The sequence below is a fragment of the Empidonax traillii genome, unplaced genomic scaffold (assembly GCF_003031625.1).
Source record: "Empidonax traillii isolate 1590-97213 ecotype Southwest subspecies unplaced genomic scaffold, ASM303162v1 scaffold98:size2021230, whole genome shotgun sequence".
NCBI lineage: Eukaryota > Metazoa > Chordata > Aves > Passeriformes > Tyrannidae > Empidonax > Empidonax traillii.
Genome location: NW_020955291.1, coordinates 701,945 through 719,450, shown reverse-complemented (window position 1 = coordinate 719,450; position 17,506 = coordinate 701,945). Strand labels below are relative to the sequence as shown.

General features: G+C 39.0%; 1 protein-coding gene across 5 annotated transcripts in view; it reads right to left on the bottom strand.

The window, feature by feature from the left end:
- The window catches only part of EPB41L4B (erythrocyte membrane protein band 4.1 like 4B), a 166,963-nt gene that overhangs the window by 11,936 nt on the left and 137,521 nt on the right, over nt 1-17,506 (bottom strand). For 3 of the 5 annotated variants that reach the window (XM_027881874.1, XM_027881876.1, XM_027881875.1), the window contains exons 21-22: nt 15,668-15,806; nt 15,139-15,216 (exon numbers count right to left, since the gene is read on the bottom strand). In XM_027881874.1, the coding sequence (XP_027737675.1) occupies nt 15,139-15,216; nt 15,668-15,806 (217 nt within the window). Of the gene's footprint in view, nt 1-2,269; nt 2,291-15,138; nt 15,217-15,667; nt 15,807-17,506 lie in introns of those variants that run through there. The other 2 variants (XM_027881879.1, XM_027881878.1) reach the window with 2 other exon arrangements.

Genomic DNA, 17,506 nt, shown 5'->3' with positions numbered 1-17,506 from the left:
CAGTGTTATTATTCTGGACTCTGCAATTGCCCAGTAAAGCTCCTTGCCTGCTATCATACCATTTCACAGTCTGAAATGAATAATGAGGCAGAAAATGTAAAACCAAAGAGTTTCTGGTATTTTTCACCATGCAATACCTCCATGGACAAAATAATTCTTTTAAGTGGTAGCAGTTCCAGGCTCAAATGATCAAACACTTGGATCATGTCAACCTCAGTTCATGTCCTTCGTATGTGGCAACATAACCTGCATGACAGGTAGTCAGGCATAATCACTGCCAGGATGCACAGGACAAAAAATCAGACCAAACCAGTGCAGTCCAGCAAACTTGCAACAGGACAGAAACTTAAATCAGCAATTCTATTGGATAATCATTCTTGGAAAAGGCTGTGTAAACTAAATGCCTTGTTTGTACCATACTTAGTGCAAATCCACACATGTTGAATCACAGGTTTCTTTTCATGGCATGCAGGATTTCTTCTGGTTGTTGAAATGATATCCAGGGGTCAGTGTCAGCAGACATATTTTGTTGACACACATTAAAGAGGGCGCTTCAGCAGAAATGTACCACTGAAAACACTCTGAGGCACCAAAAGTGAAGTTTCTGAAGAGGATAGGTTTCTGTGCAAGCCGCTGAGCCAGGGAGGGAGACACTACATGTTCAGAATCTCCCTGCCTACTGTCACTTCCTCTAAGGAGACAACACCAGGAAGCCTCCCTCATAGCTCCATCTGGTCTTTGGGTCTCCCTCGCTCATCTTGCAAAAAACCAGCAGAGATAGGAGTGAAAGGAAATATTTCCAAGAACATTCATTGATTCCTAAGAACCAACATAAGTGAATCCAACTGATTGACTCATCTGACTTGGTGTCCGTTTCCACAGGACTGCTGTACTGTATCCATCCCATGGGTACCACTCTATTCATCTTGTTAAACTGAGAAAACTCCCCTTTGGAAGTCACATGCATCCCATGGTATATTTGTTGAGACAAGTTCTCTTGGGGTCCCCTCAAATGGTGAACTTTCCATTCCACTGCTCACTGATGTACACCAGCCCTTCTCTGGGCCTTGCTGTGGGATGAGTCCATCTGTTCTGGAATGTGACCTAGCAGCACACACCACGTTCTTGATGTCTCAGCAGCTGCTTGTACAACAGGGCTAATACTTTACTCTCCTTCAGGTATTTTCCTCTCTCTTAGAGGGACTTTGTAGAATCCTTCCTAACATAGAGGCATTGTCTGGAGGTGGCTGCGTGGCTCCTTGACTGTGCTCCCATGACTTCTGTCTCCCAAACTCCCATCAAGGGACTTCATGGGAGTCGTGTACTCGGTTCAGCCTCTGCTAAAGCTTGGCTTTGCTGCAGTTACAGCATTTCACAGATATTTAATGCATAGTAGTTTGTGGCTACACTATAAACTATACACTATTTACAAGCTGGTCTACCTAAATCACAGTAGTTAGGATGCCTTGGATAAAATCCTGAATCTTCATGTCAACTTTTGTACCAATTTGCAAGAGCAGCCCTACAAATTTTGTTGGTGCTAATATCTTTTTTATGCTACTTTTGGAGATCCAGTACTCTGTAGATTTTTACTCTAGGGATTGAAATTATGGGTTGCTAGCAAAGGGATTTCAGAGGTACTGGGAGAGGATGGGGGACAATGGTAATAGTGTTATTAAATCAGTCCAGCATCTGCACAGCACATTGGAAGGAAATGTATGTCCTAGACCATTTTTACAACATAATTTTGCCTTGAGAATATTTTTGAGAAGACATATCCTTCAAAAGGATACAGAATAAGAACAATTCAGATGTGACAAAACCAAGATAGAGTCCATTCTCTCACAGTCTTCAGGACTTTCAGTATTCTTTCACTGATGCTGTGAAGGGGAGCAAGCTTAAGCAGAACTTAACCCTAACAAGGACTGTCAGCCTAGTCACTGTCCCATGAGAAAAATGTGGCAAGGCAAAATGATGTCACAGTCTTGGTGTGTTGGCTAAAATGCAGGCTAAAGATTGCAGCACTTGTTTCGTCTTTGCTTAAAACACAGAAATGAAGCAAACAAAAAGCAGTAGGTATATCCACTGGATATGGTTGCTCTCCAGCAGTTGCTGCACAGTAAGTTAGTTGCATTGCTAGGACAGCTAATGCAAAGTTACCTTTTTTGCCCCTTGACCTTTACCAATGAAATCAATGGTGATCCTGTGGCAGGTGCCTAGATTGCGTGCACAGCCAACAAAATCAAGTGGCATCTCTGCAGATGGAGGTTGTTGTCATAGAAGAAAGTCACTAAAGATGGATAACATGAAGAGGAAGAAATGAGTATTATAATTCCTGCCGGTTGAGAGTGCCCCAGGTAAGCCATATATTTCCCAATCTCATTGCCAGCAAGCAGACTGTATATGTATTTTGTACCAGATGGAAACTTACCACTAGCCACATCTGATTATTTCTAAGAATGGACATTGACAGCTCATCACCCAACAACTGTTAGTTCCCTATGACTTATTAATTAATAAGGAGACTTCAAACCCAGGGAACATTGCAACAAAGGCTGACTAATAACCACATAACATACCTTCACTTTTTTAAAACTCTCAGGATCACATTCCTCTATTGAAAAGTTATGATAGATTGGCATAAACAGTGTGCTGCCTGACCCTAGTCCAACACAAACAAATAGTTTGTCTCTCTGCTGTAATCAATCTCTACTTGTGTAAGAGTAAAAGCTGGCTGAAGGTCCTTAAGTGTCCAGAAACTCAACTCATCACAGTCTCCTTGAATGTCAGGATAGTAAGAAATACTTTGCATTAATTTTCTGTCCTATTTTTTCTGGGCTATTGAGCTCTGCCAAAATCCCCAGGAGTTTATACAGTTCATTATTCTGAAGGAAAAGAATAGCACAGGTAGATTAAAATCAGTGGAGCTGCAAAAAAAGTGTTACAATTACAAACGGGTGCACTATTTATATATCTGTACAGAAGGACACTTGAGTGTACTTTCAACTTCAGCATGTGACTAGTCCCAGTGACTACTGCAGCTTTAATCTAGGCATGTACCTACAAATTTTGGTGTCTTCTCATGAATTATGATCTCCTCAAGTTCACATAAGAGTGTTGACTGCTGCACTGTGCTTCAGTTGTCTTGCTACTCTAAAAGTTTATTCTAAATTAAGCTTCTATATGAAAATAATATATATTTTTAATAATAATATATAATATATAAATAATAATAATTATGAAAATCATAATATGTTGCCCTTTCCAACATGCATCAAGGAAGCAGAGTATTGGTTCTCTAAATGTAATGGATACAAAACTATTTGATCCTATCAATAAGACCTATTTGAGTAGAAACCGAAAGTCTATAAGGGACAATGTTTTGCTTTGTTTAAGATTCATTCATTAATAAATCCAATTCCATATCTAGTAAATTTTTTGTGATAAATGCTAAAAACCCCACCCTGTTTATTCATAACCTCACACCCTTGGCTGTGGAATCATTCATATTGCCAGCCATCAAACATTAAATAAACACTAAGATTCTGTCTTCATTGCAAGTAAAATCTTGTTATGTTCAAATACAAGAACCCATTAGGCATAGACATTTACAGAATCAAACACCTGCATTGTAATACTTCCCCAATTCAGTGCCATGAAACACAGCAGATGCCTCCATGTCTGTGGGATGCTGCCCTACAACAGTCTCCCAGTCTGCGACACTGTACTCTAGCACGTCCCATGGTTAAAGAGATTAGTTCCAGCCAATGGATAATCCAAATCAATTAGGGCTATTAGCACATAACTCACTCTTGCCCATCCTTAATTACAGAAGAAATTTCTCCTTTGGACCAAAAGCATAAGTACAGAACTCTTCCATTTGGCCCAGGAATGACATCAGTTTCAATGCCAGAAGGTTGATCTGTCATTTCAGCAGAGCTCTGCTTCCCCATAATTTGTTTATTGGGCAAAGGATTCAGGGGATCCATTATTAAAGACATCTCTGTGAAGGCAACTGAAGAAGATTATAATGTTGCAGAGCACAGGAAAAGGAAAAGGGAAATGGGAGAGAGGCCAAACGACGACAGTCCTCTCCAAAGAGGTCTGTTTGTGGCACTTCTTCAGGGGAAGAAATACACTGTGTATGAAATGTCACAAGCAGTTCCTGGGCTCCAGTCAGCGACTTCTTGCCCATAACAGCAGGAGCTTACAGAGAGGCCAAACTGGGAGCTGGGGATTTCTTGTGAGGCATGGTTCCAACACCACTGCCTCCAAAACCCCTTCCCAGCACCATGTGGTGATTGAGGAGTCCAAAACGCTGTTGTCTGGCAACCTCTGTTGATGTTATGGTCCCTGGCAAGATTTTAGTTAACTCTTTCACTTCAGAAAAACCCTGAAGTTTTTCTAAAATGTCAGAGGAGCAGAAACATCATAACTGGGGTATAATGAGGGGGCTTAGAGCAATTACTTTTAAATTTCTTTCAAAGAGCCCTGTGATAGATGAAGGCTAAGACCCAGGATGCTCTGTTTTCTTGGGGAATGGGGGGTGTCACACTAATTTGGGGTTTGAGTTTTGATTTGAATTTGAGTTTCTTTTGCAATGCCTTGCTATGCCTGCTGCTTTTTGAGTATGCTCCCTATGAGCTTGGGAACTAACTGTTCTTGGTGCAGGAATATTCCCAACTTCAGCCACACTATAGATGTGAAGAAAAGCCTTTACCCGCACCACCTCACCACCCCTGTTCTTGCTGAGGAAGAAAAGAGAAAGCACAGTTTCCTCAACCCTTTTTCCAAACCACTAGCAGCAAGACAGGAGACATCTGAAGGATAAAATAGCTTTAGAGGTACACACAAACACGGGCTATGGATATTTTGAAGAGAACAACAAGCTTTATCTGAAGTCTGGGCAGCTCAGCCACTGATCCAAATGCATGGATTCCATCTAGATGTGTGGACTTGTGCTTCATGGTGATTAATTTTGACAGTTTGCTCAACTTGGATGCAGCATGAGTGCCAAATTGTGCACAAATTCAGGTGGTCAGAAGCCCACTCGACTTGGCAAATGACTTCCCATCTCCAACACTGCCAACAGGGCTCTCAGTAGATTATGTGCACATGGCTTGGTGTGTGTGCCAGGTGGCATGGACAGCTCCTTCATCAAAATCCATCCTGGTAATACCTGGCACTTTTCCAGAAGAGGTCAGGTGACAATTCCACAGCATGGGAGCACTCTGGACAATCTTTTGCAAAGGACCAAGAAATGACATTAACTCGTTAAACAAGTTTTGTAGAGGTTCACTTTCCTGACCTCACTTGCTCTGTGTCCTAGAGCGTAGGAGCATTTGGTCTTGGGTTGCTGAACATGAGAAGAATGCCACACCATAAAGCAAGCCATAAATCCACATTTCTTCCATAGTGATGCATTTGTGGCCAAGTTCCACAAAAGAACTCTGAGAAGTATGCAAGAACTTTTTTCTATTCATGAAGCTTAAAATGGATGTACAGAACATCAACCTATGTAAAATTTTTCTCCCTCAGCTCAGAACACTTTAGCAATTTGTTTTTCAGAAGGTGATACAAGGGATAATGAACAGAAGAGGACCCTTTCTACTGAGTTCAGTGGTTTTCAATCCATTTACCACGACTGATAATACTCCTATTTTCTTTCTTCCACAATGAAAGTACAATTTTTTTTCTATGATATACAATATCTGGGACAAGGCATAGAAACTGCGGAATTACCATACACATGCCTAGGTTTATGCAAACTTCAATTTCATCAGTTCTTCAAAATAACTTACTGGTTATTCTATCATTGCCAATCCTCTGAGCTATAAGAACTGTATTAGGCTCTGTATAAAGTCAAAGCAAAAGATCTACCTGGGTGTAAATCTCACAAGTCAATGACTGTGTCTCTGTTTTGGTTTTCCTTGCTAGTAGAGAGATTACAGAATATTAAATATATATTATGTTTCAGTAGAGGATTTACCCATAGTTGTGAATAACAGCAAAAAGCAGAGGACAAATCAGTAGAGAGGCCACAAGAGAAAATCTCTGGTCACTTAGGTACCACTCGCTGTTCATCAGAAAAGACTGTTCCTGCTCAGGAATTCTCATCAGAAAATGCCTATTTACTCAAACTGAATGTGTTACAAAAGAGTTGGTGCTGATTTAATTTTCTCTGTACTTGAAAAAAATATATTTTAAAAGGTTTCAGTCAGTGTTTTGCCAGAGGAGTTTTTGGTGCTTAATGTAGAAATGACATTTTGGTTGGAAATATGAGTTCATTGAAATTAATTATCAAACATTACTTGAAATTGAAACACTTCACAATTGCTAAAATGAAAAAAAAATGTCAAACTGGCCTGATCTTTCTCTCTACCCTTCGTAACACTCTCTAACATTTGGTTCAGGATATTTTACAAAATACAGGCTTTTGAGAGAAAATGTAGACAACCAGATTTTACTTTAATCAAAGGAGAAGAAAAAATATTTTCCATCAGTTCTGATTATTCAATTGAATGGCAAATAAAAAGAAAGTTTACTTGCTCTTTTTGCTGGCTTTACAAGTTGAGTCACCCAGGCAGTCAAAAAACAGTTCAGAAAGCAGATGTTTCTTTTTTTTTGTTGGAGTTTAGAGGCATTCAATTGAAATTCCAAAGAACAGCCAAGTAGTTAGCATCACACTTGCTATCACACTGGAAAAATGTGAATTAGAATTACACATATATCAATTCATTAGTTGTTTGAAAAGTAAACAAACACACAATAGCTACTCACTGGAGTCTAAATGAAATTGTCAATAACCAATGAGGAAGAGATATTAGGAACTTCACAGCTGCTGAGACAAAAGGAATAATGTACCACTCAGGCCAAAGGAAAGGTGATTAATATGCCTTTATCAAAAGACTTTGAGACATAATAGCTTCATCACTATACTTGTTTCATTGAGAGCAAACGTAAAAAGATATACCTGGTTTCAAACAGACTTTACCCAGAAGCAGAACATTTTTCTATCACACAGATTATTGTAGAGTGGAAAAGGAGACTCAGCCAGAACAAAAAGGTGATGCTCTGCATCTGAAAAACTCTGTCTATCTATTGTTCACTTCTATTCTTCTTAGGCAGACATTACACCTGCTTACTGCTGCTCGGGACATGAAATACATTCACTTAAAAAGTAAAGCAATAATCTGAAATAAAAAAGATACTGAGCAAAAGTATGATTGAACATATCAGACCTGATTTACAACAATATGCAGGTTATAAAAGATTTGCTAAAGATTTGCCTTCTCAGCTTGCTGTAGGAGGTAGATGCCAGCGAGTTTAAAATATGTTTGCTTTTATTTGACCTCCTTTACTTTGATGTTGATTTCAAGCAAAAGAGAAAGCTGCTACTGCCATGGAATGATCACGTTTTTTATGTGGAGGAGGCAGAAAGGGATCACAGGTAGTGTGTCCTTCTTAGTCGTCTTTTTTCTTTCTCTTTTTTAACCTACAATGACGTTCATAACCCTCAAGTTTTCTAACTTTCCTAAATGCTGCTAAAGTTGTGGCAATCTGTATCACTTCAGAGGCACTTAAAAAAGCTTTGGACTAAAAATTGTTAGTGCACGAATTGCACAAAAAGAGAAACACATAGGCAGTCTTGCAGTGCCTGTCTGTGGTGGTTGGCAGTTTCAGATGCTCTTCATCATCAGAAAGCAGATTCCGTAGGATCTTGCCCATCATCTGGCCTCAAGTCACTGTTACTGCAGTTAAGCTCATCCTAGACTTCCTCCCAGAAACTGATCAAAATTTATTTTAAAGTAACTTCAACCACCACAGTACTTCCCTTAGGAGTACTACTCCAGAAACTGCACTGCTTGCAAATGTATTTTATCACTCCCACGGTCTTCAGGAGAACCTTGTGTCAAAGTTTCATTGATGATTCGACCTAAAGGTAAGAAATTTTGTTTGTGGGGTTAGTGTTCAGCTGGATCAGTGATCTAGCTCCTGCCACAGGAGCTATCCCACGAAGGAAGCTGGGATAGATTGAAATATCCAGCACCCATCTACAGAAAGACCTATATGTGCAGCTGTGACATCACAACCTCAATCCTCCAGCTTCATAGGCAAGTCTGTAAATGGGCACTGAAACCTCATTGTACAGGCACCGTAAACATCCCACCACTGTGCAACAGTCTCACAGACAATAGTTACTGAGAATTTTTCTGATTCTATCTCCCTGTAGTTCATAGAAAATCCTCCAGTCTCCTGATATAAATGAGGTTCTTATATGAGTTTACACCATGTGGCAGGCCTGCTATGGAGTCCAGCCAAAGTTTTAAGTTCCAGGACCAGCTCTGCTTTCATGATCTGGCAGAAACCAGATTTATGGATTGGCATTTGCCTATTTTATAATTTCTACAAACATGAAGCAGGCACACAGAATATCAGAGGATGGTTAGGACAACATATTAAAAAGCATAGAAAGTGACAAAAATAACATCATGCAGCAGAATTTATCACCTTTCCAAGGAAAAGTTTATGCCCTCTTGATCCAAACTATCTTCTGACATTGCACCTTACCTTCATCTCAAGTTTTAGAAAATATTACACAGTGGACTATTGATTATTTAAAAGCAGTGAATTAGTTGATGCATGCCTGAACCTTTTTCCACTTCACACCTTCCTCTCTTTTCGGTACCTTTTCTTGCTCATGTATGCATCATATTCAATTTATCGCGGTGTTCACAGGTGCAAAGCCAGCAATGGATTTCACTTTGTGGGTTTTTTTTTGTTGTTGTTGTTTGAGAATTCACTTTCCATTAGTTAAAAAATAGAGAAGTGTTGAATCATCTGCCATACATCTACAGAGCGCACTGAGTTGTTCTTCTGCTCACAATACAGATAATGGGAAAAAACATATTGAGCCAATGAATTTAAATCACTTAAAACAGAGGAAGAATAAAAAGTAAATCTAGATGTTTACAGTTCATCTTTTAGCATTCTTTTATTTTGTTTCTTCACTGACTGCTTCTGTAATGGATGAATGGGAGCAAATCCCCAAACAGCTAAGTAGCAGTCAATGAACTTTCCAGTTTTTAGTGAATTTTAAACTAAGATTCAAAAGGCAGTCTCTGAGCCTGACACTCAGTTATCTTTTATGTTAGTAAAGATTGCTTTTAAATGTGCTAAGTTCCATCTCTAGTTGCTAACATGCTTTATATAACCTAACTGATGTTCAGGTAATCTGCATTTTCTGGAATCAGGCTGTGTGTTCCCAGGAGCCTTGCACTGCATGGACCACTGAGCACTTTCTGCAAATCCCCAGTCAAACTGACTCTTGTGCTCAATTTGACCGGGCGTTATAGTGCACCCCTTCACACTGTGTTCTCATCCAGCTGATGCCCTTTTCTGGCAGCAATAAAAAATGGTCCTTTGCAATATCAGTAAATTTAGAGTACTCCTTGAGTTGACATGGAACTATATCTTATTTATGTAACAGATAAACTGCTGCTTCATGTGAATTCTTTTGCTTATAAATGTCCACTGCATGTAAGTTTGAGTGTGCAAATACTGTTAATTGAGAAGCTGGCTTGGAAAATAGCATTTTTTAACATTCTTCTTTGAATCCATGGCAAAGTCATCTCATATTCATCTCAAGAAATCTTTTTTTTTGTCTGTTTTGAAGAAGTCAAAGTAGAAAGGTTCTAATTCTGAAATACATTACCCAGCCTTCATGAGTTTTTTGAAAAGACCTATTTTTCTTCAGTATGTAGTTCACCACAAGTAAAGCATTTATAAATTTGTCTCTGACAGAGATGTTTTAAAGACCTTGGGGGCATGAAGAGATACTTGATCTATACTTTCAGCCAGTTAGATGGTAGATACATGCTAATGTTCTTATCAAATACCAGTCTTGAATTACATGAAAGCCACTTTGGTTTAGAATTCAATGCCAAAAGGACTGGCTATATGGGTATTAGAGTTTGATATGCTTGCTTGTCTGCCACTGAAAAATTGCTTTGCACAGTAAGTGAAAGATCTTCAAAAGGAAGGCAAGAAATACTGATCTCATTTCCCACTCCATATTTAGTTTATTGCAACCTTGCAAAGCTGTCATAAAAATTTAACAACTAAAAATCAAATGAATTCTTTGTTAATACAATAAATGTTAAAGGGCAGTGGAATGAAATTCTTTACCCCTTCCGCTCTAATCACTATCCCTTGCTCATTCTAAGTATCTACTGAGAGTTTGCAAGGATGTTTTATCACCTCAATCAAGATACAAAAACGACTCACAATTTGCCCCTCAGATGACTGACTTTTGACCTGATTGCCTTCACTTTATTTCCAAAACGGCAGATGCTAATGCATCAAATTCTATACTCTTTCAGACTCAGTGAGATCACTTTGAATTAACAGGATTGCATACACTAGTAATGCTATTACTGAAATAGAAGTATTTGTTTCCAACTCAACCTAAATAAAAAATATCTTGTATTACACCGAAGAGTATCTATTTTTCATTTTTAAACTATCATATTGGTAATTTATACCTATTAAATGTTGTATATCAAGATTTTAATAGGCAAATAATTTTCTACTTTCTGTTTTCCACCAATAGATGGCAGGTTAAGCTCTAGAAAATTATTCACTTGATACATCATGAAGTAACATCTATAATTTCAAAGTATATATCTAGCTGTAAATCAGTGCTCTCTGATATCTCCCCAGATGTGATCATTATTTACTACTAATCAATCCATTTTGTATTACAAATTTTAGGCCAAGTTTAGAATTAGCTCCATGTCGTACACAAAACTCTTCATTCTAATTTCTTTTGTCCTACTCCATTAGGTGTAACCCAAGCTTGCACACACAAGCTTTCTCTCTTGGTTGAGAAGGTATTTGTCAGCACAGTGTAGCAGCTGTTAAAATCATTCAGGGTCTTAGGACTGAGCTTTTTGTAATTAAACAAGAAAGCTCTGAATTCATACCCTTGTCAGAAATCATACTGATTGTAAGCTGCAACAGAACAGCTTGAAGCTCAAGCTTTGATTTCCAGTTCCATAAAAGCTAGAAACACAAGGAGGGGGCATGGAAGGAGAGAAAGATTGGTGAAAGAAAGAGCCTACTACACTGACAAAACTTATTCTAATGTACCTCAATAAGGATGCTCTTAATGTGATAATTCTTCATATATAATGCTGCATTTTTAATCCATTTTTTTTCTGAAACACAAAAGCAGGAGGGATTGAACCTTGTTTACATACCAGCTAAAAGCATATGGTGCTAAAAGTCACAACAGAGCGGTACGAAAAGATAGGGATTTTCTTCAGCCCTTGTTATAATGATTTTAAGGATAAGTCTTTAATTGTTGTAGTCAATTAATTGTAGGATTTGCTTGAAAAATGAACAGAAGTGTGCATAAACCACATGGTTTGTGGAGTGCAGAGCACAAAAGGAGACCTTTCCCTCTAGGCAATCTGCATTCATAAATGTACATTATTTCTCCTGCAAAATGATTTCTTGAAATCAGTCTGCCTCATAATTGTCCCACTCTTACTGGCAGTCTAAGTATTGATGACTAAGTGACAATTAGAGCTCCCCAGGTTCTTGTATATATCACTGCAGCTCCTCCAGGCTGACTGAGTAGACAGATTTGACTGCTCTCATCCCTGCATGGCAGTCTGGATGATTTCTATTAATCTAATCAGTTCAGTAATCCTTACATTTTTATAAGTTAATTTGGTTTTGTGAGCTCCACTTCTAAGTGTAACTCTCAGCACGTATTAGAGCTTCTGCTGTATTTGGAAGCTTCCACTGTTTCGCTGGCAACAGCAGCAAAACATGGATAAAACCCAAGGCCATCAAGAAGCATCAATGGTTAGACATTGAACAACAAAGATCATGTAGCTGAGTCAGTGACTATTAATCTCTCTCTACGAGTAATGCTACAGAAAAGAAGGAAGGATGTCTGAAACTCCTTCAAATTGGTAGCAAATATCATGACCAAAATAAAGTAAAAAAACTAATTTTGGGTGACCAATTTGGGTGTCTTAGTCTTTCTCTGCAAGAAACCCCCAGACAGCATAGGAACCTGAACTTCCATCTCTATCACCTCAGGCAAATACCCAAAATAAGGCAGTCTGAATGACCCCTTTAGATACTGTACCTGTCACTGAATGTGAAACAAATGGGTGCAATTAGCAAACAACTTCCCAAGGCCAGGTCACAGCATGCAAAACCAGCATACTACCAGAGGCTTGAGAATAACACGACGCTAAGCTGTACATGATCTCGACCCTCAAATGACAGACTGCACATGCTATCACAACAGAATTATTAAATAATCAGGCTGGCATTTCCCCTTCGCTTGCTTTTGTTTGGAGCCTCTCCCCCTGAAGAGTAAACTTTTCATTCAAACCTCAGTTGAGAGCAGTCAGTAGCCAGTGAAACTGCAGAGAAAGGTCTGTAAACAATAACTGCTCTGTGGAGAACGAGCTGACCTTTATAGATGTTAAACAAAACGAAAAGGGTTGATTGATGCTGGGCAGTACCTGCTCTTCGAAATATTAAAAGCAAGAAAGTCAGTGGAAGGTTAGCTTATGAACATACAGCATGATAAATTATGTCAGTGGAAGGTGGGCTGGGGAAAGGGAAAGCATGACTGGGTAAAATATTTAGGGTAAAAAATCTGTATCCTCAGCAGGAAAAGGAAAAGGGGTGTAATATTGATTTCTCTTGAATGGAAGTGTTATCTAGACCAGGTCAGTTGCTAAACTCTCCAAGAATAATTTTTTAAAATTCTGATTAATACAATAATATATAGTATGTTTTTTAGAATAAGAAATCTATTTGCAAAGTCCAAAGGATAACTACAGTTTAGCCACAAACATGATACTAACATGGAGAAGGACAATCCAACCTAGACAGAATCATGGAATCACTTACATTGGGAAAGGTCCTTCAGTTCATCGAGTCCAACCACTAACCCAGCACTGCCAAGTCCCCCCTTAAAATATGTCTCTCAGTGCCACATCTACAAGTCTTCTAAATACCTCCAGGGCTGTTGACTCAACCACTTCCCTGGGCAGCTTTTACCAATGCTTGCTAACCCTTTTGGTGAATAAATTGTTACTAATATGCAATCTAAACCTCGCCTGGAGCAATTTGAGGCTGTTTATTCTCATCCTGTTACTTCTTACTTGGGAAGAGACCAATATCTACCTCGCTACAACCTACTTTCAGGTACTTTTGGTTTCAGTCTGCCTGAGTCTTTTCAACCCAAACCAAGATTGCAGAATGTTGCACTTCTTTCTCTCTATACTTTGCTCCTTTTTTATGTTCCCTTCTCACAGAAATGTAGCCAGGGGAGTGGGGGGCATGGGGAGGTGTTGTGGTATTCAGCTTAAATACATCTCTTTCTGCCACTTTCTGGAATGGGATATTTTCATCAGTCAGCACTTCAAGGAGTTACCAGGTAAATCCTTTCATTTCTGTATATGGTCCTCAGTTTGTGATTGTATTTTCAGGTGCAAAAGCAGGTCCTTCCTCTATGGTGGATGTAAGAGAAGTAAGCACTGTGCTCTCACTGTGGTTGCTAGAGCTGGAACAGTTTTCCCACCCCTAGGTGCTAGGGGGCAAAGGGCCCCTTAAATTTCAGTTTGCTGCAATTCAGAGATTCAAGATCTGCAGTATAAAAGTCTTGGGGTACAAGGATCATTCAGATGACTAACCAGCTGAAGGGCAAAGATAAGAAGTGGGTGAGCCGGAACAGTGTGGGTGCCAATAGCACCTACTTCTGTGGTGGAAGATGAAGAACATCCTTTTTGAACCCACTGATGTTATAGAGGGACCATGAAAAGCCCATAGGGACTTTGTGAAGGATTCCACAGGCTCAAAATTGTGTAAGAGAGAACAGTTCTGCAGGTGTCTCTATCCTAAGGTGGTGTCCATTCCCAAACTGCAGTTTACCATTGACAGTGTCAGCTGCTCCCTAGATCCTGTCCAGTCCCCTGCATCAAACCTGTCTTCCAATCCACAGTAGCAAGTCTCTAGGCAGAATACACCCATTATCCCCTCAACACGGTTCTGAAGCCAGTAAGACACAGCTGAATGTTCACATCCCCTTTTGCAAGAAGGGAGAGGCCTAGGAGGGATAAGCTGTCACTATATCAAACCTGCAGGGGAAGCCACAGCTCTCATTCATTGGTAACAGGACACATGTAGTTATTTACAGACCAGTACAATACTGTCTCTGAAGCAAATGCACAACCCCACAGAATATTTCCAATACTGTAAACTAGGACCTAGCCATGTAGTGAAAGCAATGCCCAGGATAGAAGTACCTTAATACAAAAATATTTATGCCAAAAATGTAATGCTGTCCTTGTCATGCTTTTTATATGCTTTAATTGTGGTTTCTAGAAGACAGCAAAAATAGCTTTGGACAGCATTAGATATTTGCAATACAGGATGACTTGGAGGAAGTTAAGGATCATATCATGATTTTTCAACTAATCTGAGAATCTGAGGTGAAAGTATGAGATCATTGAAGTCAAGAGGTGTTTTTACTTCAGTGGGACCGGTATTTCTCCCTGGGTTTTAAGCAAAAACACAAGTCTTGTACCTCTAAAAAAAGGAGTTAATAATCAACATGTTATAGACTATTTTGTCTAAAGTGAGACAAGAGCACTCTGCTAACGAAACATGAAAAAGTGCAGGTACACGTCTTTGGATTGGCTATTGGGTAAGGTCTAAACAAAACGTGGGAGAAGAAATTACTTTTCAGACAACTTCCAAAAGCAAACCTATGATCACATGACGAATCTGCATTAAAAGGACAAAGCAGGTTGTGAAACTAGTGCAGCAAGGTGCAAAGGTAACCAGATAAGAGAAAGAAACAAGAAGTTATCCAACAACAAAGAAACAAATTCAGAAAATCAGCCATAATACTTGCTGATGTAGACTGATTTTCAGAGATGCTGAGCTGAGTTTGATAGAGGCTCAGGATCACTGAATATCGAAGGAAACTTATTTTATTCCTGTGTACTATCTAACATACTGCATAGTATCCCGTTCATTTTAGCTGCAGACAAATTACTGAAAACTTTTAGAGTTTCCTGGTTGCAAACCAAAACTATTTACCATTGGTGTGGCCTCTGTGAAATCCATCAGGAGGTCACCTGGCTCCAAAGCAAAGGTACTTCCAGCATCTGTGGAACTCTAAAGGCAAAAAAGAAACCCAGCATTGGAAAACAAACAAAAAAATCACTTCTGTAATTTTGTTGGTTGGTTTTTTGTTGTTGTTTTATTTTTTTAAATTCCTTAAAGCACAGATTGCCAAATGCATTTCAAATTTCACACCATGTTTTTTAGGTATAGCTACTCAGGAAAGATAGATAACAAAATTATGCAACTTTGAAATCAAAGTAATTAATCTTGATCCACTGCCTGCTAATTTTGATGCAAAACTCTCGTTGATTTTAGTTGGGTCTTGGAGCGGGATCTAAATATTTCCTTACACAACAAGATAAACATATTACTACAACTCTGCATTTAAAACTGCTCCTAAATGTAGAATTACTCCATCTAAGGAAAACCTGTTCCCACAGCTCCCTCCTACCTTTCCTGAACACTCTCCCAGCTGACATAAGGTCACCTCTTTGCATATTACCTTGCCACCAGGCGAAACCTGTGTTTGTCCTTCTGACGTCTGTGGCGTACATGTTTTCTGTGACACAGGAGATGCTGAAGATACAGGTGTTGATGCTGCTGCTGCTGCTGCCAGTGCTGGAGGAAGGTCATCTTCATCACTGCAGTTGATAAAGGCAGATAGATCTCATTAGAAAATGTCACTGAACTCTCACTGTGCTTGTGTCGGAAGAGGCACTGGTAACCTCCACGTCTGCTGCAATGCTTTGAAGCAAAGTTCCATTTACTCTTCCATCTGTAATGCAGCTACCTTTTCAAGCAAATTAGATTCTTTTTTAAGCTTTAAAGATTCCTCAAAAATGGATTGGCTAGGTACCTCTCATCTGTAAATGGAAATCTTATGGTTATTATGTGCAAATAGCATTTCTATGGATTATGTATATACAGATAAATGAACTGATTAGATATTACTCCACTTCAGTGTTTATTCTCTTCTGTGGAGGCTGGTAGCATTGATAAGAAAGATCTGGTGAGATTCATCCGTTGGACAGACTGTTTCATTGGCTTCAGACAACACTAGTTTTTATGCAGCTAGTCTCTGCTACTGTTTTCAAACTGTTTTTAAAGGACTTTGACTGACTCCAAAAAGGATCTCTTCAGAAACATTCTTGTGAGGGTTTCTTTTTCCTGTCACATTTATTCCATTTACAGAGAAAACATTTTTTTTAAGATGAGGTTGCACGCTTCCCCTGGGCTTCAGGCCATCAAGCTGAACTCTTTCCATGTCACCTACTGTCACTACCAAATGAAAGCCAGTAAAGAATGTTACAGTCTCATTTGCTTTTGCAGAGCCCTATTGACTAAAAATCACTGGGATCAGTCAGCCCTGAGTCAGGATGTTTCCAATTGTTAATTGCAATTGCATTGAGGTAAACAGAGTCATAATTTGGTCTACAGGAGCCTTATTACTCAGGATGATGTGTGAAGAGGAAAGACTGCATCTTGACAGTTTAATGCATGGCAAAAAATAATGAGAAAAATTACTTCTGCTCATACAACAGCACCAATTTTAACTACCAATTAGGTAGTCACAGTGCACAGGAGCCTGCTATACCAGCTTGACAAACCATTCCAGAACAAAAATGTATTTGATTTAGTGCTACTTGAAGGTAGCATGCCTGGACAAAACAAAAAACTTAAAAACTGCATGACATACACATTACACAACCTTATGGTGGGTTATTTAGCAATGTTTTTTATTATGATATAAAGTTTTGATGATTAATGTTATCTTTTCCAAGCTTCATTTTTTATTTCTTCTGGGTAAGGATAAAATTCAGCACCAGGGCTTGCACAGTATACAGGCTTTATAACGGAAAGAAAATACAAAATCTTTTGGACCTGTTGAATAGAAATTTTATTAATGTAACAAGCCCAGAGCTGGGCTGTTGACCTAGTTAATCTCTCTTTCAGAAACATGTAGCTGACATTTTCTTAATCCTTGCTCCCCACTCTCAGCAGGAATACACTGGCACACTCCCCATCCTTGCTGGGTAAAGCTGCTCTGGTGTATAAAAGGAAGCGGAAAATTAAGGGTTACAGTCAACTCGTCAGTCATCATGCTATTACCACACTACTGTAAAACTGAGAACTGGCCTTCACTGTATTACTTTCACAATGCTCCTTTGCAATTTCTTTGCATTTCCCCTATTTGCATTGCAAACACAAGATAATTTAAATTGAATAGAATTTGGGTCTACAAAAAGAAAAAAAAATAGCCTGAACTTTTAACTAGGGAGTCTTTGGCCCTACACATGGCCACAGCGTAGACGACACCTTTGGCTAGATGTATTTATGCCCT